The sequence below is a fragment of the Lynx canadensis genome, chromosome A2, assembly GCF_007474595.2.
Source record: "Lynx canadensis isolate LIC74 chromosome A2, mLynCan4.pri.v2, whole genome shotgun sequence".
NCBI lineage: Eukaryota > Metazoa > Chordata > Mammalia > Carnivora > Felidae > Lynx > Lynx canadensis.
The window spans coordinates 5709430-5731258 of record NC_044304.2 but is presented as its reverse complement, the minus strand read 5'-3'; the positions used below and the strand labels follow the sequence as shown (position 1 = coordinate 5731258).

The window sequence follows — 21829 nt, the reverse complement described above, 5'->3', positions numbered from 1 at the left end:
CTCGCCAGGGCCTCGACCTCTGGCCTCTGCTCCAGGCCACTCTCCGCCTAGTCCAGAGCTCTTTAAAAAAATTGTTTTATGTTTATTTTGAGACAGAGCGTGGGCGGGGGAGGGGAAGGGAGAGAGGGAGACACAGAATCTGAAGCAGGCTCCAGGCTGTGAGCTGTCAGCACAGAGCCCGAGGCGAGGCTCGAGCTCACTAATCGTGAGATCATGACCCGAGCCGAAATCCGACCGCTTAACCGACTGAGCCACCCAGGCACCCCTCCTCTCCCCCTACTCTAGAGCTCTTAAATAAACGTCTCCTGTCCCAGTTCTTCCCTTCCCTTGAGCGGGATACTACCTCATCTTACAAATGAGTAAACTGAGGTTCGGCTCGGCCAAATCACTTGCTCTAGGTCACCAGGGCTGGCCGACCCCACAGCCCAGGTTCTTGGCTACCACTGGACAAGCTGCCTTCCGGCCAGGGTCCACCCCTTTTGGAGAAGCAAAGCACACAGTAGGAGCTCCTAGACTTGGTCCTGGAATGGAAGGGACGGCACGAGATCTACGGTCTCGGCTCCAGTTCCCGAAGGAGATAAAATGCAGGCGGGGAGGGCGGGTGTGTCTCATTCGCCCCCGCCACAGTTCTCAGGCGGGTCCCTCCAGCCTCTCCCACCCAGACGGTTGCTTCAGGCCGCAAACGCGGAGCCACGCCCCCATCTGTTTCCGCCTCCGCGCCGCCCTTTCTGATCCCAGCGGCCTCCGTAACCCCGCCTACCAGGAAAGCGAGCCCGGAACGCCGACTCCGCCCTCGCCGGCATGAAGCCTCCACAGCGGCGGCGAGCGGCCCCGGCGCGCTACCTGGGCGAGGTGACCGGCCCCGCGGCCTGGAGCCCCCGCGAGAAGCGGCAGCTGCTACGACTACTGCAGGCGCGGCAGGGCCAGCCGGAGCCGGACGCCACTGAGCTGGCCCGAGAACTGCCGGGCCGCAGCGAGGTCGAGGTGAGGAATCTTGACAAGGAAGCGGGGGTGGGGGCGGGGCTAGGATGTGGGCGGAGCATCCTTGCGGTCGAGGGGCGGGGCGTGGGCGGGGCGCGTGCGATGCTGGGGGCGGGACCAATTTGGGAGCTAGGATGGGGTGGGCGGGGCGTACGTGAAGATGAGGGGCGGGGCGAGGTGGAGGCCGAGAGTGCGAGAGGTTAAGTCGGACTCCTGATGAGGCGGAGCGGGGAGCGGAGGCCGGGGACCGGGCGGAAAGGGCAGCGGGACCTGGCGGGAGTGAGGCAGAAGTGAGAGTCAGGAAACGGAGCCGAATGGGTGAAGCGGGAAGGTGAATGGGGTGGTACTTAGCGGGGGGTGGGCCCTGGCTGCGGGGAGGAGCCCGAGCTGACCTGGGTCTTAACACTTTATTGAGTGGCCGGTCACACCTGGGGCCTTGGCCCTCGTCCCCGTGCAGAGTCACTGAGACCCCTAACACCTAGCGGGAGGCTAGGGAGCGGTGCCGGTCCTGGGGCAGGCAGTCGGCTTTGGCTTCTCTCCCCAGCCCTGGGCGTATAGAAGGCTCATTTGGCCTCCTCCTCTCTTCCCCAGATCCGGGACTTCCTGCGGCAGCTCAAGGGCCGCGTGGTCCGGGAGGCCATTCAGAGGGTGCATCCAGGTGGCCCGCAGGGTCCAAGGCGCCGGGAAACACAGACCCCGGCCCCCATCGAGGTGAGGCAGGACTAGACCCACCCACCACCCACCCCCCACGGCCGGGCCCTGGGGCATGGTGTGGGTGTTGCGGGGGTTGGAGAGTGATAATCCGGCCAGGGGCTCCCCAGGAGGGGCAGGGCTTGGATCAACAACCCCTGAGGGTTGATCCCTAGGCTGACCGTGTACTTTCTGGTCTCCCCATCCAGGTATGGATGGATCTGGCTGAGAAGATAACAGGCCCGCTGGAGGAAGCCCTGACTGTGGCTTTTTCACAGGTACGGCCCTCCCCCAGGCAGGATGGGGGTGTTACGTGTAAGGCTAAATACGGTGGATTGGGGTCTTGGAACCTTCCCCTGGCCAGCTCTGTGACTCCAGCCAGCCACTGAGCACCCTGAGCCCCGGTGACCCCGCTTCCGAAGCATCTCGTGCATGTTGCGTCTAACAGGGGGGATTTGGTGAGCAGGTGGGGGTGGAGGGCTCAGCCTTGTGCAGGGCAGGGGGCTGGCTGATGGGAGGACTTCTGCCTTCCCCTCCCCGATCTCTCTTCCTGCCAGGTACTCACCATCGCGGCCACAGAGCCCGTCAGCCTCCTGCACTCCAAGCCCCCCAAGCCCACACAGGCGCGTGGAAAGCAGCTGCTGCTCAGCGCCCCCGGAGGGCGGGAGGACTCGAGCCCTGAGACCCCGGAGACCCCTGGCCCCGCCCCCAAGACAAGTGACCCCGCCCCTGAGGCACCTTCCGAATCCCTGGCTGATCCCGCGGCTGAAGGAGATCTCTCCGTGGACTTTGAGAAGATCTACAAGTATCTGTCAGCCATCTCCCGCAGTTGCCAGGGCCCTGAACTTTCTGCAGCTGGTGAGGATAACGGGAAGGGGCTGTGAGGGAGTCCCAGGTAGCAAGCCCCGCCCCACCTCACTCTTCTCTCCTCTCTGTCCTTTACCAGAGTCAGCTGTGGTCCTTGACCTGCTGCTGGCACTTCCGGAGGAGCTCCCCCGCCTGCCCTGCGCGGCCCTGGTTAAACATATGTCGGATACGTACCTGCGCCTGACGGCCCCCCAGCCGGACCCAGCTGGTGAGGGCCTGGGGCCCAGAGCTGAGAATGGCGGGACAAGCCCCAGGGGGCCGGAGGAGGCCAGCCGGGCCATGCCCCAGGCCCCAGAGAATGCTGGGCCCAGTGAACCGAGATCTGCTTGGCAAGCAGCTGGGGTCTGCCCCCTGAACCCGTTCCTGGTGCCCCTGGAATTTCTAGGCCAGGCAGCCACCCCTGCACGTTGAAGGCCTGGCAGGCAGAGGACACACCAGACATCTGTGAACCCCCTGGCCCTCAGTCCTGCGTGGGCTGGCACTGGGTTGTCCTGAGTCGCGGCGGAAGGTACCGGACACGGTGGGCGTTATGGGGCGGCTTTTAAGATGACTGATCCCGCGGGGCTCTCCGAAACAAGCAGCACAGTTGTACAGGCATTTGGCCACAGAACTGAGGTGGGGGCGGCCAGGCAGGCTTGGCTAAAGCCACTGTCAAATCCAAACCCTCCCCCCTGGGCTCCCCCCCCCCCCCAGCTCCTGTGTCTTCCAACATCCTGTATCCTATGTCCTGTAACTGTGAGTAAAGTTCCTGTCAATCTCTCTTGCTCCCTTTTTTCTGTGAGTTAAAGATGGGGGTCGAGGCCCAAAGTGCCAGAAAGAGAAGTCAGGGGTAGGAGTGCCAGAGCTGGGTCCCAGGGACCGAATCGAGGGGCACACAGGGAGGAAGGCCAGCAGCTAAAGGCTGCTGCGACCAGGTCTGGTTCGGTGCCACCTGGAGTGACCTTGGGCTGGCCGTGAGAGGGACCTTTGGTGACGGTATGGAGGACAGAGGCCTGATCCTGACAGGTGTGAGTGAAAGGTTCTCGGAGCAGGTGACCTCACGTCACACAGATGAAGGGGAGAAGCCAGCAGAGTGGCCAGATGGGAGGAGCCAGGCCCCAGGTAGGGGTGGGAGGGAGGGAGTCCCTGAGGTGGCCTTAGGGAAGCAAGGAGGGGGAGGGAGGGGGAGCTGGAGGGGCCTTAGGAGCAGGGAGGGAGGAGCTGAGCTGGGTAGAGGCAGGGGCCTGGCTGCTGGGTCTCCCAGCAAGGGGTCCCCCTTCATCAGGGGGCCTGAGGGTGTAGATTCAGGGGCAGGTTGGGGAGAGGAACGGCAGGGGAACCAAGCATCCTCCTACAGCACTGCCTCCCCCCCCCCCCCCCCGCCTCCCCCCCACCAAGCCTAACTACTCTTCTGGGAGCTGGTAAATTTTGTTCGCAGAGCCCGTGCCTTCACACAGCCTTCCTTTTATAGAAGCGCTCGCTTCTCCCCACACACATTGCACACGGCTCCCCCGGGGCACAAACATATCTCCCAGGCGGGTGTGGAGCAGAGCCAGCCCACTCCCTGCCGCCAGTCCCACAGTTTCCAGTGTGCACGTGTTCACGGTGGGCAGGAGGCACCAGGCTCAGAGGTGTTTCAGGCTGCAGATGTGGTCAGTGCCAGATCATGCCACCTCTTGGTGACACCCTCCAGCTCCCCACTCCAGCGAAGTCCATGTATTCCCCAGCCCCCAGTCCCCTCAAGTCAAGGGAAAGAAGGGGGATGGGTCTTGGCTATGCATGGAGCTGGCGGGATCCAGGTTGCACATCAGTCGCCCCCAGAATGCGGCCTGGGTGTCTCGGCAGCATGGGGCTCACGGACAGCAGGTGGAAATCAGGCCTGGGTTCAAATTCCAGCCACTTAGTACAGGCTAGTCACTTAGGCTGCCTGGACCTTTGTCCCTTTGCCTGTAGAATAGGGATGCTAACAGGCCTCACTCTGGGTCCTGAAGAAGGAACAGGCCATGCGCAGGACGCTCTAACTCACACGCTGCTTGGCATGTAGTAAGCGCTCAATAATAGCTTTTATTTTCACCAATGGCTCGGGGGCTGGGAGGAGGGAGAAGGCGTGGGTGAGGCCAGGCGGGGATGGGAGCAGGGATCCGGGGGGAAATGGCAGGAGCGCCAGTGCGGGGCGGAGGTGGTGACTGGGGGAAGGGCGCTGACCTGTACTGGGGCCGGGGCTGGAGCGGAAGGGAACCTGCCCGCACTCTCCTCCCACCGCAGGCGTCACGCATCCTGGACACAACAGCCATTGTTGCTCTCCAGTCTCGGTCTCCGGGGGCAGGCCACGCAGGGCATATTGCTATGCAGCGTCCACCCCGTGGGCCCAGAAGAGCCTGTCCCGCAGGAGCAGCTCAACACTTAAGGGTGGGGGGCGAGGCGACGGGTCGGGGTTGGGGGAGTGAGGATGGCCAGACCACAGGGGAGGGAGGGGGACACGGGGGTCCCCCGCATCCAGGAATGGACACGACAGTCATGCTCGGCGGCGGCAGGACAGTAGCAGAGCCACCAATACGCCTTGGGGTGGGGGAGGGGTCCTCTTCCCCGTCGGGGAGCCAGTAGGGGACCAGCCGGGCCGGTGAGTCACGGAGCGAGGACGGGGCGGGATAAAGGCACGAAGTGGGGCTCCGGCCAGGCCGGGAGGAAAGATGGGAGGGGTCTGAGGGGGAGGAGCCGGACTTCTAACGCCCTGCCCCCTCGGGCTAGGATCTGGGGTGGGATCCTGAGCGCCATCCCGGCCAGGCGGCGCCCCCGTCGGGTCGGCCCTCGGCGAGAAACCCCGCTCGGCTCAGACCAGCGCGTAGTCGAACTGCCCGCGCTCGAGCGCCTCCTTGTGGTCGGTCCAGGACGAGGCGGGCATGCGGCTGTAGGGGTCGAGCAGGATGCGCACGCAGCGCACCATCAGCAGCACCAGCACCACGAGCAGGCAGAGTACGAAGGCGAACACAGTGCGCTGCTCCGCGTCCAGGCCCGCGCCCACCGGGGGCCCCGTCGACGGCGGCAGCGGCTCGGGGGACAGCGTCCACGTCGCGCTCATGGCTCACATCGCCGCGCGCCCTGCGGAGGAGGGGCCCGCCCGGGGCGCGGGGATGAGGCTGCGCCTTCCCTTCCCCGCGCCGCCCCCTCCTGCCGCGGCCCCCTGACCTTGTCGGGATCCAGCCCCCGCCCGGGCCTCCGTCCCCCCGGCTACGCCCAAGCCCGGGCCGCAGGCACGCCACCACAGGCACTCAGGGACCCAACTCCGGCCATGCGCGCAGGTGGGGGTGCTGACAGTGGGGAGAGGGAGCCCGGGCCCTGCCGGCCCGCGTACAACAGGTGCGAACGCACAGCCCGGGCGGCGCGGCGAAACCCTGTCCCCCGCCCCGCTCCCTTTGTTCCCGGCGTCCCGGGGACCCCTCCCCCACCACCCCCGCCCCGCCGCGCCCCTCACCCTGGCCTCGACCGGGACGGGAACCGAGCGTCCGGCGGCTGCGCTCTCTTCCGGGACCCGCGCCGGCTCTGCTCTCGGCCTCTCTCCCGCGGAGGCAGCGGCGGCGGCGGCCCCGGCTCAGCCCACCCCACCCGCCCCTGGAGCGCCCGAGACCGAGGCAGGCGAGCCGCGCGCTAGCCGGGCCGCCGCGGCTGTTCCCATGGCGACGGGGGGCGGGGCCGCCGCGGGGGGCGGAGGCTGCGCAGGGAGCGGCGCGCGGGCTCGCGACCCCGCCCCGGCCTCCGGGAGAAGAGCGCTCCCGCCCGCAGGCGCCTGGGAGACCCTGGGCGTGGGGCGCATCGGCACCCAGGACCTCGCCCACCCCACCCCGACAAGCACCCCAGGCAGCCCCAGCGCGACTCGGGCACCTGTCTATGCGATAGACCCCTCAAGCAGACGACCTGTTTGGGGAATCCCAATGCCTCCCGAATCACTCATACTGACGCTCAAGCTCCTCCAGTTGTAGGGACCCCAACCTTCCGAGATCCCAGCCAGGCCTCGGAAAAGCTCCCTAGCTCTTGTGGAGGACCCCCGACCCAGGGAGGGCAGGGTCCTGAGCAGGCAAGGTCTAGGGCTGCAGTTCCTTCAGTGACCTTGACCGCCTCCTGTGACCACCCGGCCAGCTCCCACCACCCATCCTCGGTCCCAGCTGCCCCCTACCCCAGTGACGAACACCTCAGACCACCCGAGTTGCTGTCCTGCACTTTGGCGTTTTATTATTTCCAAATCTCAGGCATATATACAGGATAATAAGGGCACTGTTAAAAAACGGAGCCAAAATGGCCGGGCTGAAGCGGCTCGTATGCTACTCTGAGCAGCAGGTCCTAGACCTGCCGTCCTGCCCCCTGGATCGTCCCTGGGCCAGGGGGGTGGCCTCTCGGCACCATCCGGCCGGTGCACCATATTGACCCCGGCTGCTGGCGGAGGGGCGTGGGAGCAGCGCAGGAGCCCCCCCGGATGGGGAGCCGCCCCCCCTCATCCACCCGCCCGTCCCCATCCAGCTGGTTTTGTAGCGGCCCTGGTAGAGATCCGACAGTCCCGTGTTCCCCAGAGGTCTAGCTGTGACAGGCAGACACCAGTCCTGTGTGACCACCGCGCGCTGATCCAGCCCAGAAGCCTCTGCTCGTGGCCACCACGCTCAGAGGACCTGCTCCGTGCTGGACGCTGAGATGTCCAGGAGCCGCCAGGCCGCGTAGGGGTTGAGCTCGTCCTGGTCTCGACAGAGCGCCCACACGTACAGCATGCGCAGCACCTTGTCCTGCAGAAGCAGGGACGGTGAGGGCCGCGACAAGGGACTGTGGGGAGGGGCAGGGCAGAACACAGAGGGGACGCCAGGAGGGACCAGGGAGCAGAGCTGGGAGTCAGCCTGGGTCCAGAGTCGACAACTCAGGCCTCTGCACAGCCGGATGAGTCAGTCACCCTCCAACCCCCACCAGCACCCACAGGGCCCCAGGCTTCTCAAGACACTGCCCTGCTGTTGCTGCACAGTCACAAAACCTCCTGGCTCTGTCGGCGCGAGGTGGCTGGAGGCGGCCATCAGCCAGTCTCGCACCGGCCACCCGCGAGGCCCGATCCCTCCTGGACTCACCGGGTCGCCCTCCACCACCTCGCCTTTGGGGTTCTTGATCACCATCACCAGCTGGGCCTGGAAGGTGATGATCAGCACAGGCCCCTGCTCCATCATCTTGCCCATGGCCAGCTGCAGGGGGAGCGACAAGGTGGGCGGGCCTCAGAGAGTGGCCTTGCCCCTCCCCTGACAGTCGCCTCTCGGCTGGTGCCGACCCTTGCTTCCCAGGAGGCAGTCCCAGCCACCCCACTTGTCCTACTCGTCGGGCCAGGCCCCAGAAGGACCTGTGGCGGCTTCCCGCGGGACCCCTCCCAGTGTGAGCCAGAGTCTGAACTAACAATCTACGCAGCCTCCCTGGACCCTGGTGGCTTCTTGTTCCCCAGAGGGGGCTGGGTGGGCGTGTAAGGCCTCACAGAGGGACCCCTGCACATGGGCAGGGGTAACCAGCACCGGCACTCGTCCGGCTCTCCACAGGGGCAAAGCTCTCGCCCTGCCCAGTGAAGGCAGAGGGACAGCACTGCCTCCGGGGGCCCCGAGGTCCGGGCGGCAACGGCACCCCCTGCGTCCGCCGCCTGCCCAAGAACTCTCCCACCACAGGCTTATGGGAACCCTCTGCTGAAAGGGACCCTGAGGTCATTTCACCCCAGTCCCTGTCTGTCCGTGCCGCAGCTCCCCCGGGGACGGGCGCCCCTCTGACTAGCACCCCCCCGACGCCAAGAAGAGCCGCTCACGTCGATGTTGTCGATGTCCAGAATGCGGGAGTGGAACTGCAGGCCCAGCGCCTTGGCCTGCTGGATCGGGTGCGCCAGCTGGCTGTAGGTCTGCGAAGAGAAGCCAGACACATCCCTGCGGCTGGACCCGCGAGCGCAAGCCCCACCCAGGTGCTGCGGTGCACCTGCTGGCGAACCCCAGGGGCTGCACTGTCCTGGGAAACTCTCCGCGCAGACAGGCTCACCGCCCTATCCCGTGCTTTCTGCACCTGCACCTTCCAGAAACGGCTGCTATCGCCCGCGTGTGCTTTGCCAGGAGCAGCAGATGCCAGGAGCACAGGTCCAAGCAGGGAGGCCAGTGCCACCCATTTGCTGGCCCGAATCACACCCCCCTTGTTATAAAGACAGCGCTGCATCGAGACGCCCAAGTGAAAGTGGTATTAATCAGTAAAGTAGGTAATTTTCCTGCAACAGGATCTGAAATACACGCCCAGAGGGAAGTTGAGGCCTCTCTGGCTGATCTTGGACTTCCCCGTATTCACCGCACTCAGAATCTTGGCCTGGAATCAAACGCGTTTTCTAGGATTCGCCCTAACCCACAGCCGCTCTGAAATGAGCTCCCTCGGTCGGCCTCCTCCTCACTGACCAGCCCCGATGGGAGGCCGCTGGCCACAGGCAGCCCGTTTTTCCCGCGGGGCGGTGACACCCCAATGACACCTCCAGCCCCCTTGAGCCTACTCCCAGGCCCAGGACACAGGTAACACCTGGTACCTTTTCACTGGAGGCTTCTCTGGACTCAGCAGCTATGGTGGAAGACATTCCAATAACACTTACTTTTTATGGAAATAACTGATCTACCAAGAAAAAAAATGGTGCCAACCCTATTTCCTGTGTGGTTCTTAAAAATGGCATCTAAGAAACACCTCTGGGGGCGCCTGGGTGACTCAGTCGGTTGAGCATTCAACTTCGGCTCAGGTCACGATCTCACAGTTCGTGGGTTCGAGCCCCGCATCGGGCTCCGTGCTGACAGCTCTGAGCCTGGAGCCTGCTTCGGATTCTGTGTCTCCCTCTCTCTCTCTGCTCCTCCCCCACTCACGCTCTGTCTCTCTCGAAGAGAAACAAACATTTAAATAAATAAATACACACACACACAACACACACATACATACACACATACACCTCTGTGAAAGCACCTGCAATTTCAGGAGCATTTCCAGGGGCCCCAGCAGCTCTTTGGGAAAGATAATCAACCACAGCCTAATGGTCCCAAAGCATTAAAAAAAAAAAAAAAAAAAAAAAACCACACGCTCATAAATGCCTGCTGGATTAGTCACCATGCAGGGGAGTATTAAAAAAAAAAAAAAATCTGACATCTTCTCCTCTGCTTTCTCCAAGTTGTTTGTGAGCTGGAAGCAGAATAGATCAGCCAAAAAAGGCTCTGGATTGCTCAATACAAATAAGCTAGAAAAAACCCCATGAAGACACAGGTCAGGGAGTGAGCAGGGTGAGTCGAGGTGGCCGACAGAGTCCTGCAGGGCCGGGGAGGCTGCCAGGACCGGGGCGGACAGGGTGTGCTCCTGGGGACAGCCGACCTGGGTGCACGGCCTGGCACCATGGGGCCCCGGGACCCTGAGCACTGACTCTGGGGAGCAGTCAGGCCTCATCAGGACACACGGCTCCTCCCCATGCGGGAAATCTTATCACCGTCTGTTTTGATCTGTGTTTCGGGAACTCAAAGTGAGAACAGCTATAATGAGTCTGGCCAGCGCTTTGTGCATCCGGGAGCGCTGCATCTGTGTTCACACTGTACCCTCATGACGCCTGTGACATGGCCCAGGGACGGGAGGTGGTGTGGGCCCGCGGGCTGCTTGCCGGCCAGCGCCCACAGCCACCACGTGAGACCCCTGAGCGCTGAGGGAAGGTCACACACACCCCAAGCTATTCCCGGTCCCTTTCCGCCCGGCCCCGGACCCCTGGGTGCCCCCACAACCAGGACACCGGGCCCTGTCATACCCTTCCTGGCTCTGCCCAAACAGACCTCCAAACTGATTCTTTTTAGGCCTAAATATAAAAAGTAGAAAGAAAAACAGAAGGACTCACAGCTTCATAGCACCAGTCTTTGAGAATCTCAAGCTCTCCAGAAATCATGGCCTAAAAAGGGAAAAACAAACAAACAAAAAATAAGTTCGAGACTAATAGGGGGCTATCTAGGCTGGAGACCCTACCCTATAGGCTCCAGCTGGGGAGCAGGGGGCCTCGGGTCAGGCCGCAGCAACGGATGCCCCTCCCCAGGCCCTTGGGACCAAGGGCCTGCATGTGTGACCCCCGGCAGCCCAGGGTGGCCCCAAGGGCCTCGGGTGAGGTGGAGGAAGGTGGCAGCATGCTGGGCTCAGCGGGGCTGGGAAGCTGAGCCAAGGAGGCCAGGAGCTGCATTCCACCTCTACCGGGGCTGGAGCTTTGCACAGCCAGAGGTCAGGACAGGGGCAGAGGAGGGGTCCTGGGGTGGCCTCCCAAGGTGCCACAGGGGATGCCTCTGCAGGAACCTGGAGGCGGGGCTGACCTGCTGAAGGTCAGAGAGGAGCCCAGGGCCAGAGGGAAAAAGAAAACTAGGGGCAGGCCGGGAGCTGAGGCGTCGTCTCTAGAAGATCCGCCTGTGCTGGGGCTGCTGTGTTAAGGGAGCGCCCCCTCTCTACCTCCTCCCGGCCCTGCCCGAAGTGGTGCAGGGAATGTGGGGAATTAGAGAGGAGGGGACCACAGGGAGACCAGTAGGATAGAGGAGACAGGGGGCGGGGGGGCGGGGGTGGTGGCGGGTGCGGAGCCTTTCTGTGATCTCATCAGGCCCTTCCAAAGGCCTGGCAGAGGCCCAGGTTCCGGCCACATCCCAGGGGCTGGAGAAACAGACGTGGCTGGCTGGAGGCAGTCAACCTTGCGCAGGGGCCCTGTGCAGTGTGTGCAGGGGCAGGACCCTGAGCGAGCCACCCCCTCCTCATTTATGAACCAGAAGGAGGGGCCAGAAAATGGGATTCAGGATTCCCAAAGAGAGGGGACCTGGCCCCTGGGAGACAGAGCCGCGGCCCCTGGGCAGCCGCTCACTGTAGGCTCGAGGGAACTGCTTCAAGCAGATCATGAGGGAAACCAGACAGGAGGCTCCAGGCCGGCTGTCAGAAAGACGGAAGTTGCTGCCGGACCTCGTGAAAGGGAACTCCGTCCCTGGGAGCAGACACACCCCACAGGGAAGAAATCGGCCACCATCACGGGGACCAGCAGGGCCCACAGGTGACCCTGGGTGCCTTCTCAGAGGTGCATGACTAACGAGGGCCGGGCGTGGGGGCGCGGGGGCGCCAGGCCTCTGATGGCCGGAGATCTCTGCCCCTGGTGGCAGTTCCCAGGGTAACCTGGCGGGCGGGACAGCGGGGACCTGCTGGGTGGGGGCCCCAGGGTGCAGCACCCACCTCCAGGACATTGGGGATGATGTCGCTCTCACACTGCTGCAGGAACCGCTCCTTGTCGAAGGCAGGGTCAACTCGCAGGATCTCCGTGAGCACCTCTGACATCTCCGTCTTCGAGAACAGGCCCCCTGGAGGCAGCCACGGCAGGAGTGGGCCAGGGCCCGGGACCGTCCCTGCGGCCAGCCCAGGCGGGAAGGACGGTCCGGGCCCACTCACCCAGCAGGTCTGTGACCTTGTCTGTCAGCGCGCGGGACGCCCGGATGAGGACGTTGTCGCTCTCATCATACTTCACCTTCATCTCGAAGAACCCTGCCGGGACATGGGCTGAGGTAAGGGGTCGCCTCCAGAAAGAAAGACACCCTTACTCTACGACTTCCGGGGGCTCCTTGCAGCCCCTGCAAGACCCACTCCCTGTGCAGACCTGGGCAGCGCGGGGCGGAGCCAGCTTTCTCGGGGGTGGGCTGAGGGGCGGGGCTCTCCCTACCAAGGAAACCGGCCTCTAGTGACCGTCACAGGACAAGGGACAAGGGTGTGTGGCGTGGCGGTGCTCTGGCTGGCACCTGGGAGGCCCACCAGCGCCTCCTGTCCTGCCCTGTGAGGGAGCCTCTCACGGTGGCACCCACAGCCCAGCCACCGGAGAGGCAGGTCGGCCTGGCCGCCCTCCTGCCAGCTGCAGCTCTGCGACCGCGAGGACGGTGACTCAGCCCCTGGGGGAGGGCCCCTGCCCGCCAGCTGGAGATGTACCGGGCTGCCCTCGAGAGCAGGGCTGCCTGGCGGCCTGGGCTCTGCTGCTCACTGGCTGGGTGATCCTGGGGAGTGGCTGCTCCTCTCTGACCCCGGTCTCCTCCTCTGTAAAGCGGGGGGTCTGGCTTGTGCCCAGTGCGCGGGGAGCACTCAGTAAGCGTCTGCTGTCACGGCGACGCTGTCGGCCGAGTGTCCGAGACGTGAACACTCACGATTAAATACCACGTTGTTGTCCCTGAAGTCTCTCCACTGCTGGTACCACTTGGAGTCCTTGTGCAGCACGACCCCCAGGGCCTCCCTGGGGAGATGGGGCATCGGTGAGCAGTGGCGACGGGCCCCTGTGTGCCGGCCCAGGCACCCAGCCCTCCTGTCCCCGCGGGCAGCGCCTCCGTCCCCCTGGGCAGCCCGCCCTCCTCTCTCAGCCTCCTGCCTTCTCTCCCCCCTTCCCACCGCCCACCATCTCCCCCACGTTCACACGGGAGCAGGGACTCTTGAGCAGAACAGACACTCGAGAATGAAGTGACTTGGGCAGGAACGTTCCAGGGGCGCTCAAACACAAACAGTGTCTGTGTGGAAGGGGGACACGGGCCCTGGCCAGTCTGCTACCTACTCGTTGGGCTCAAACACCTTCTCTTCCTTGAGCTTCTCTCCTGCAAACTCCTTCCTCTTCCTGAGGCGCTCTGGCCTCCGATAGGGCCCGGTCTGCCCCAGCACGCTGTCGTCGATCTCCTTCTTCACGGACTCTACCCCCTGGGGAAAAGCAGCCAGCCCCAGGGTGGGCGCTCAGGACCTTCCTGACACTGCGGACCACCGCCGGGGGCCTGTGCGTTTGTGCCCCAAGTCAGGACAGTGTCCGCGGAGAACTCCAACCCAGGGCCCCAGCTTCCCCCGGTCTCGAGGTCATGTGGCTCTGAGCACCCTGCCTGACTTCCCTGTGTGGACCACAGGGCTGTTTCACATGGACCCCGCTTTTCTCTGGCCGCCCCCTTCATTTCCCCCAACCTTGCTGCAGCGACCCTGGCCGTGTTGAGCTGGCTGTGCACGCCTCCCCACTGGAGGGGCTGCCCCTCCACCCGTGGCCCCTCCCCTGTATGTTCCCTTGTCACATGTCGCTCAGGAACCACTCATCCCCCTCTGGGTCCCCCAGACACCTCAGGAGCAGGAATTTGGACTTTCTATCCAGTGGCCCCTGTGGGTAGCAAGAGAGCCCAGCATGTGGGAAGATTCAACAGTCATTTCAGAATGAATCAGGACCTCAGGTCGCCTTGAGTACAACAGGTCCCGGGCTTACGGGCACAAGCTAAGGGTGTTAGTGGCTGAGAGGCTCTCCGTGCATTAACCTGCTGCTTCCTAGGGGCTGTGACTTGTCCAAGGCCACCCAGCAGGGAGCGAGGCACCATCCCGGTGCCTCAAGCGGGCCCTCCCTCTCCAGGGCTGAGATCGGCAGTGAGAACTCCGGATCCCGGACTCAGAGCAGGCCAGGCCGTGAGCCCCAGCCCGACCCACCTGGGAGATGGCTCTGAAGGCGGCGGTCCGGCCCAGCTTCTCCCCGCCTTTGGACACCGACTCAGCCGACTGTTTGGCAGTCTTGGCAGCTTCCTCCACGCTCTCCTTGATCTTCCGGCCAAGGTCGCTTTTACCGACTTCATCAAGACTCTACTGAGACACAGGGATGGGGGTGTCAGCACAGCACGCCCCCCCCCCCCCAAGCTAAGACCAGTCTAGTCCTTCAAAGGTCGGGAACAGACACTCTGAACTCATCTGACCTATGGGGCCCGGACACTCGGGTGCGCCGTGTACAAGGTCTGCAGGGCTGAACCCCTGGGCTCCGGGCTGGATGCCAGGTCAACTGGGCTCTCCCCGGAATGGGCACGAGTGGCCGCTTAGGGATAAAAGGTTCGAGGAGCCTGTGCCTAATGCTGGACTGGCCTGGAACCCTCGCAGGCGGCTCAGAACAGTGCAGAGCCCTGCCCCTCTCTCCTGCTCAGAACAAAGCAAAACAGGCAACAAAAAGGAAGCCCTTGGGCCCCCCCCACGCTGCCCCATCTCCCCTCACCTGGGGCCAAGCAGTGCTTCCCTGTTTTGGGCAGGACGAGACAAGTCATTGGCCCTTCTGTCTTTGCTGGTGGCACGAAAGCGTGAAAGCTTCTACTGCCAGCGGTGAGCCGCGGGGCACGTGGGCTAGCCTGACTTCACCCTCCTTCCTGGGCGAGGGGCGGGGGGGGGGGGGGGGGGGGCTGTGCATCCTAACTCCGGAAGCCACCTGGCCAGGCTGGCTCTTCCCTGGCTCGCCACCCACGCCTATTCATCCGCTGTGCCAAGTCACGCCCTGCCCAGGCGCCAGCTCTGCCCGCAGCTTCCAGCACAGCTCTCCTCCCAGAGGCGACAAACAGATGGCCTGGCAGCCGCGGGCAACAGAGCGTGGGGGCCCGGAGACCATTACCTCCTTCACTGTGCCTGTGATCTCCCCCAGCTTCTTCTTTATCACCTCGCTCGTCCGCACGGTTTCGGATTCAATGCTTTTCTACGGTAAGGAGGTTGTTTCTCTTGGTTACAACACAGCAGTTGTCTTATAGGAAGCATTTTCTGAGCGGCGCCCTGCCCCCCCACCGCCTGCCTGACCACCCCAGCCCCCTCCCCACCCCAGGGCCCCTCACTGCCCGACAGCCTTGCTTTCGGGAGCAGTTGAGGGCTGACGGATGGAGACCCCTGAGGCCCAGCCCTGGCTCTAGTCTCTCGCCAGGTGCAGGGTGATCTTGCCCCCCACCCCGGTTCATCCACATTATCCTGCCTCGCTCTGCACCCCTGCAGCTGCCAGCCGCTGCTGGATCTCCCACAGCCACAGTCCCACCCGACTCGGCTTGCTCTGCCCCCAAACCACCCCTTAGCCCACTCCTCTTCCTTACTGGAAAGAAAGGGTCATCATCCATCAGGTCGAATCCCCCACAGGCCCTCTGAGCGAACGGGCCTCGCCCACAGCCTGGGACGTGGCCAAGAGAACAAAAACCCAAGGGACCCGGAGCAGGCACCCGTTGGCAAGACGGGGCGGCTGTCCCCACCTCGCAGAGCCCTGATGCGGCAGCTGCCGAGCCCACTCCCCGCGGCGGGCGCCTGGCAGCTGCTTCGGTAAGAGACCAGGCGGTAATTAATAATCACACCAGCACCGTGACCCGCTTTCTAGCTGCTTCACTCAAGGGGCCACAACCAGCTCTCAGGAGCAGCGCATCTTAAACCTACAGCTCAAGGGGTCACCCAGGGAGCCCGTGCAGACGCACTCCGATCCAGCAGGTCGGGGCGGGCTCCGCGACCCCGCATCTCTCACAAGCTTCCAGAAGAAGCTGGCGCCGCCGGTGTGCAGAGAACCCCACTCCGTCTCACCGCAGAAACGGGGGGCTGGCGACTCACTCCTGTCCGCTCGCCCCTGTGGTCAGTGAGTGACGTCACTTCCCCCACTGTGTCGTCTCTGTGCGGGAAGCAAAGGGACTCACGTATTTCCTTCTGGCCTCCTGGAGTGCGTCAGACTCTTCTAGCTTGCGGGCCTCATCTCGGAACTTTTTTATACTTTCTTTCATTTCTTTGTTTTTGGCTAATTCTTGCTTGATATTATCTAGCAAGCCAGAGAGAAAGCCTTTCCTGTTTCCAGAAGAATAGGATTTGGACTGGAAAGAATGTAAAAGAAACAAAGGATTTTTACTTTCTCCTCTGTGCTGATACGGGTTTCACAATGAACAGCTACCTCCATTATGAGCCAAGAAAGTCAAGTTAAGAAAGCATCAGGTGATAAACTGTGGGATGTCCAGTTTCTTTATTATCCAGTAATAAAAAGAAACCAGTTAGCAAGCTATGAAAAGATGTTGCAAGGGGCGCCTGGGTGGCTCAGTCGGTTAAGCATCTGAGTTTGGTTCAGGTCATGATGTCAGAGTTTGTGAGTTCGAGCCCCGCATCAGGCTCTGTGCTGACAGCTTGGAGCCTGCTTCGGACTCTGTTTCTCCCTCTCTCTCTGCCCCTCCCCCTCCCCAGCTCACGCTCTCTCTCTGTCAAAAATAAACATTAAAAACAAAATTAAAAAAAAAAAAGATGTTGCAGCCTTACACAATTTGTCAATGACATCTCAATTTAAAAAAGACACAGGAGGGGGCACTTGGGTGGCTCAGTCAGTTGAGTGTCTGACTCTTGATTTCGGCTCAGGTCAGGGTCTCATGGTTTGTGAGTTCAAGCCCAATATCGGGCACCATGACAGTGAGGAGCCTACTTGGGATTCTCTCTCTCCTTCTCTCTCTGTTTCTACCCTGATTGTGCTCTCTCTCTAAAAATAAATAAACTTAAAAAAAAAAAAAAGACACAGAGGAACCTTAAATTCATATTACTGAGTGAGAGAAGCTGGTCTGAAGAGACTCCAGGCGGCATGATCCCCACTCTAGGACATTCTGGAAAAGGTGAAACCATGGATAGTAAAAGGATCAGTGGTTGTCAGGGGCTGGGTAGGCTGGTGGGGGAGATGAATGGGCGGAGCAAAGAGAAGTTTCTGGGCAGTAAGACTACTCTGTCCAAACCCAAGGAATGAGCACCCAGCATGAACCCTAAGGCAAACTATGGGCCTCAGTTAATAACGATGTATCAATACTGGCTCATCAGTTGTAACAAAGGTGCTATACTAAAGCAAGAGGCCGCACCATGGGGAAAATGCAGGCCCAGGTGGGAGGAGGGGCCGCCAGGAGGTTGACGGAAACTCTCAGTACTTCCTGCTCAATTTTTCTGTACATGTAAAAGTGCTCAGAAGGATAAAGTCTATTAAAAACAAAACAAAGTGCCAGGCTCCTTCTCCAACAGAGGGAACCCTGGGTGAGAAACAGGCGGTTTGGAATCCTCATGGACATTCAAACATGCTCACCCAAGGCGAAGGGCAACACCCAAAGGAGCCCCTGTCCCAGGAATGGAGTGGAAAGGACTCTATAGCCCATTATCTGGAAGAAGCTGAGATAGGGCCCTACTCCCTGGGCTTCTGGGGCCGGGATAACTTTGGGGTCACTCTCAAGTCCCACATTGGAATTCACATGTCACCCTAGGGCTTGGCACAAACCTCCGTCGTCAACCCACAGGATCACTGTCACCCAGAGCCTAAGCTCAGGGGTGCCCCTCATAGGAAAACCCAACACACCCAGAAAGCTGGGGCCTAGGGAGGCCAGAAGAAAGGCCACGGTCCTTCTGTAGACACAAGAGCCAGGGTCGTACACTGCCCAAGACACAGGCTTCAGTTCAGGGTCGCACTGAGCCAGGTTAGGATCGCTGCTTCCCCACCACGTTGAGAGTGGGCTCCGAAAAGAGAATGCTTGAAGAACCACGCGAATGGTGTGCCCAGCCAGCCTTTCTCTGGGGGAGGTCTAGGTTCTAAGACTGTCTGGGACTGCGCCACCTGGCAGCTGCCCCACCTCCCGCTCCACGGCCGGCCGCACACAGGGAGGTGGTGGCTAAGAGGAAAGGCCACAGGGCATGTGCCACGCCCACAAAAGCTCAAGGACAGGACGGGGAGACCAGGCCTGTGAGAGACTCAGCGGGAAGGGAAGGGTGTGGGCTGCCCCAGTGTGTGCACTTGGGGAAGTATACTGGTTTGGGGCTTTCCTCCCTGTGGTGGTAACACACCGCCAGAAAGCACAGTTGAAAAGGAATGACGCGGAGGAGAAAAGCTCTAGAAAATGCTGTCTGTGAGGAACAACAGAGACAGGAAACTGAGCCCCCAAGGTGAGGTGACTCCACTCAAATGCCTGGAGGGCTGTCACCCAGAAAAGGGAAGAGCCACAGGGACATGGATTTCAGCTGAGTACGGGGATGCCTTTCCAGCCCTGAGAGCTGACACATCATCTACTTTGTCGGGCAGGAGCTCCACCCCTGGTAATGCCAGGTGCTGCCCGAGAGCCCGAGAGGACCAGCACGCTGGGTTCTGTGACCCCGCAGGTCTTGGATGGGGAACGCCAATCAGCTGCCCTTGCCAGTGTGGGCAACGTCCTGCAGCTCTGTCTCCTGCCAACCAGGTCTGATCTTTCAGACTCCTCTCTGTCTGCTGGCATCCCGTCACTCACCAGAGGCAGCTCTCGGCCGGGCCGGCGTATCTGATAGGCACCATTGTGCAGTAGCATTAGGTTGTGGCTGGACAGGAACTGGACTCCATTGCTGAGGCATCTCTAGTTAGGGAAGGAAAGAGAAAGAGCCATTCAGATAAGGTAACTAGGAAGTGAGTAAGCCCCACTAAAAAGTAGGGGTCGCCCAAGTCTCATTTGCCGATTTTTTTTAATGTTTATTTTTGAGAGAGAGAGGTGAGGAGCGGGGGGAAGGAGGGAGAGACAGAGCGCTAGCAGGGGAGGAGCAGAGAGAGAGGGAGACACAGAATCCGAAGCAGGCTCCAGGCTCTGAGCTGTCAGCACAGAGCCCGATGCGGGGCTCGAACCCACAAACCGTGAGATTATGACCTGGGCCGAAGCCAGATGCTTAACCGACTGAGCCACCCAGGCGCCCCATCATTTGCCGATTTTCACTGCAGGCCTGCTGCATGCTAGACACTCCGCCATCTTGCTAAATTCTGAGAAGCCAATGGAATCTCGTGGAAAGGAAGACACTGGATCTGCACCTCCAGGGTCCATCCCTACTTTCCTGCCTCTGAACCTGGGGGAAACAAGATGAGTCTCAGGAGATACCAACCTATGGTGGAAGAAGGCTAAACGTGCTTTCGTCTGATTTCGTCTCATTAGCCTGAAATGGGCCCCCAAGCGCCTCGATGCTGGCCGTGAGCAGTCTTCTCTCACAAGCCTAGCCCGTTGCTGCCAGCCTTGGAAGACCAGAGACCTGGGCTCTCAGAGGTAAAACACAGATAACTTGTTCTAGGTACAACCCTGGAAGAAACCTAGCATGTCCTGTGCAAGAGGGCACACCTGGGCCAAGACACTACTAACATCACGTGAAAGGCATTTCTTCTCCTACCAAATGAAGGACTTAAGCTCCATAAGAGAAGGGCCAGTGCACGTCCTGCTCAACATTGCACCGTAGCACCCAGCACCGAGCCAGGCACATTGATGTCAATGACCATAGAACCACTCTTCCATTTCCATATTCCCTGGGCCTTTCCTCTCCCGTTCCATGCCTCCTATCTCCAGGAACTCTAAGCAACGGCCCAAACTCATGCAAAGGCTAGCATCTCCTACAGCTACTCAAGAGTAATTCCTGGGGTACCTGGCTGGCTCAGTGGGAACAGCATTTGACTCCTGATCTCAGGGTTGTGAGTTTGAGATGCCCACGATTGGGGTAGAGACTACTGAATAAACTTAAATATATATATATTAAAAAAAAGAGTAACCCCTGAGAGCTGAAATCATTTGTTCTTCTCTATATGCCTACACCCATTGATCCTGGAACCACTGACTTCAGCAACAGTCTAAGACAGCAGTGAACGGCTGTCTAACTTGGAAAAGAAATCCCATATTAAGCCCCAACCCGAGGCTGGTTCCCAACTGGTTTTGTGCCCAAATCCGAACATGTGTAAATTCAATGTCAAACCCTGACTTAAAACACAAGTAGCCAAGAAAAAAAAAAAATCAGCCTGGAATCAAAGACAGCTTCTTCCTCCCCACACTAGGATCCCTATGAGATACTTTCCTTCATCCAGAGCCTAGCACTGCAGTCAGTTTGACCCAGGCTTTGGACCAGGTCAGCTTACCACGAGCTGAGGCTGTGGGCAGGTTGCTTAACCTTTCTGAGTCCCAGTTTCCCAACCTGTGAAACAGCAACGAGCAGCAGCAGTACATGAAGTACATGTAATCCCCGAAGCTTGTAGTACATGAAATACTACTGTTTTCTGAGTGCACCATACACGCCTTAACTCCCACCACCCCTATGAGTTCAAGCTCTAAGCCAGGACGAGAACCACCTCCCGCACTTTCACACGGAGGGCGAGGGGAAGCGATGCAGGAAATGGTCTCGGTAGAGGACCTGGCACGTAAACGCGAGCCGTGACTGTCAACGGTATTTTGCCTTCTCCCGGCTGTTTCTCCACCGGGCGCCCGGGCCACCGTGCACTCCCCGGTGCACGTGGAGTCTGATCAGGAAGTGAGGGGCGATTCGCCGTCCGCCGGGCTCAGCGCATGGCCGCCTCGGACCCGGCACGCTTAGCTCCTCAACCACAAGCTTCGCTCCGGGACCCCGGCCCCGGCCTCGACCGACCCAACGACCCAACCCAAGCCTTCTGCCGAGCCCAAGAAAGGGCCGAGGGGGCCTAAGGCCTGAGGAGAAAAAGGCCCTGGAGGTCGCGGGCTGGGAGCTCCCTAGGCCCGCCCCCAACTCCCCACCCTGACCCCGTACGTCTCCTTACCTGCGGGCAGCGGCACCAACCTCTCCGCAGCGCCGCCGCCGCCATGTTGCTGGATCCCGTGTGACCTTCTGGTGACGCGGCCTGATGGCGTCATCCGCCGCGTCTATGTAGCGCGGCGTGGGTCTGGGAAAAGCCGGCCTTGGGGGCGGAGCTTCGGGGAGGTAACGGCCTCTGATTAGACAGGGTTCCCGTGGGGGCGGGGCCTTGGAGAGCGGTCTGGCATAGGGGCGGGACTTAACGAGCTAGACATTCCTAGAGAGCTAGGCCTCTGATAGGGCAGGATTTGGGAAGGCGGGGCATGTTGCTTGACGTCACCCGGGGGCGGGCACTTTTTTGAGGTAGAGACCTAGGGTTGGTTAAGGCTGCGAAGGGGCGGATCGTGAGGACGTGATTTCTGTCCCGTGCGGAGAGGTGATCTCCCAGTCAGGTCGTGCAAGGTTCCGTTGTCCGGAAGGACGAGTAGGGCGACTGACCACAGGGACAGGCTCAATTGGATTCTGACTGATTGACCCGCGGACCAGCCCAGTAGTGACTGACCCTGGCTCTCACTTACAGTGACCTACAGTGACCGACCGACGGGCAAGTGAGTTGCTCCAAGAGCGAGAGCAAAGGAGCCCACTTTGTACAGCACTTTGAGAAAGCGCCCATTGGTTTTAGTCCAGAACAGGAAGATGAAGACCAGGCTGGGTGGAGGCCACTCCCCATGGATTTCGCATAAATTGACACATCTTGCCCTAAAGAAGATTAGGCCTTTGTCTTTTTAGCACTTAGATACTATTTTCCATTTGGAGAATGCCGCCACCAAGTGGCGGTACCTTAGCATGGCCATGCAATCTGAGTCTAGGAGGGATGGGGAGCTGGTACCTTGGGGGGAGTTCATGTATCGAAGCCTTTTGAATTACTAAGCTGTGATAAGGTCTGTGGGACTTGAAAGGGAGGCAACTTAACACTTCCTAGCTTCAGGGCAGGACAGAT

The 21829-nt window shown here is 60.9% G+C and overlaps 3 protein-coding genes across 5 annotated transcripts; 1 reads left to right on the top strand and 2 right to left on the bottom strand.

Moving 5' to 3' along the window:
* The first annotated feature begins 770 nt into the window (after positions 1 to 770).
* On the top strand, positions 771 to 3298 carry SNAPC2 (small nuclear RNA activating complex polypeptide 2). 2 transcript variants are annotated; one of them, XM_030298818.1, is made up of 5 exons: positions 771 to 984; positions 1573 to 1692; positions 1881 to 1949; positions 2229 to 2529; positions 2618 to 3298. In XM_030298818.1, the coding sequence occupies exons 1-5, from the start codon at positions 802 to 804 to the stop codon at positions 2947 to 2949; spliced, it is 1005 nt and encodes a 334-aa protein (XP_030154678.1). In that variant the 5' UTR covers positions 771 to 801; the 3' UTR covers positions 2950 to 3298. The 2 variants fall into 2 exon arrangements, with proteins under 2 accessions (XP_030154678.1, XP_030154688.1); XM_030298828.1 differs by lacking the exon at positions 1573 to 1692.
* Positions 3299 to 5252: 1954 nt separating this feature from the next.
* CTXN1 (cortexin 1) lies at positions 5253 to 6112 on the bottom strand. Its single transcript, XM_030293974.1, has 2 exons — positions 5990 to 6112; positions 5253 to 5616 (listed from the first exon to the last, which is right to left on the bottom strand). The coding sequence occupies exon 2, from the start codon at positions 5594 to 5596 to the stop codon at positions 5348 to 5350; it is 249 nt and encodes an 82-aa protein (XP_030149834.1). The 5' UTR covers positions 5597 to 5616; positions 5990 to 6112; the 3' UTR covers positions 5253 to 5347.
* Positions 6113 to 6718: 606 nt separating this feature from the next.
* On the bottom strand, positions 6719 to 20930 carry TIMM44 (translocase of inner mitochondrial membrane 44). Of its 2 annotated transcripts, XM_030298801.1 has the most exons (13): positions 20855 to 20930; positions 18576 to 18677; positions 15987 to 16157; positions 14942 to 15022; positions 14005 to 14154; positions 13109 to 13248; positions 12711 to 12796; positions 11971 to 12063; positions 11758 to 11882; positions 10406 to 10456; positions 8327 to 8416; positions 7617 to 7727; positions 6719 to 7286 (listed from the first exon to the last, which is right to left on the bottom strand). In XM_030298801.1, exons 1-13 carry the CDS (start codon positions 20897 to 20899, stop codon positions 7167 to 7169), a joined length of 1365 nt encoding a protein of 454 aa, XP_030154661.1. In that variant the 5' UTR covers positions 20900 to 20930; the 3' UTR covers positions 6719 to 7166. The 2 variants fall into 2 exon arrangements, with proteins under 2 accessions (XP_030154661.1, XP_030154667.1); XM_030298807.1 differs by lacking the exon at positions 15987 to 16157.
* Between the last annotated feature and the right edge of the window lie 899 nt (positions 20931 to 21829).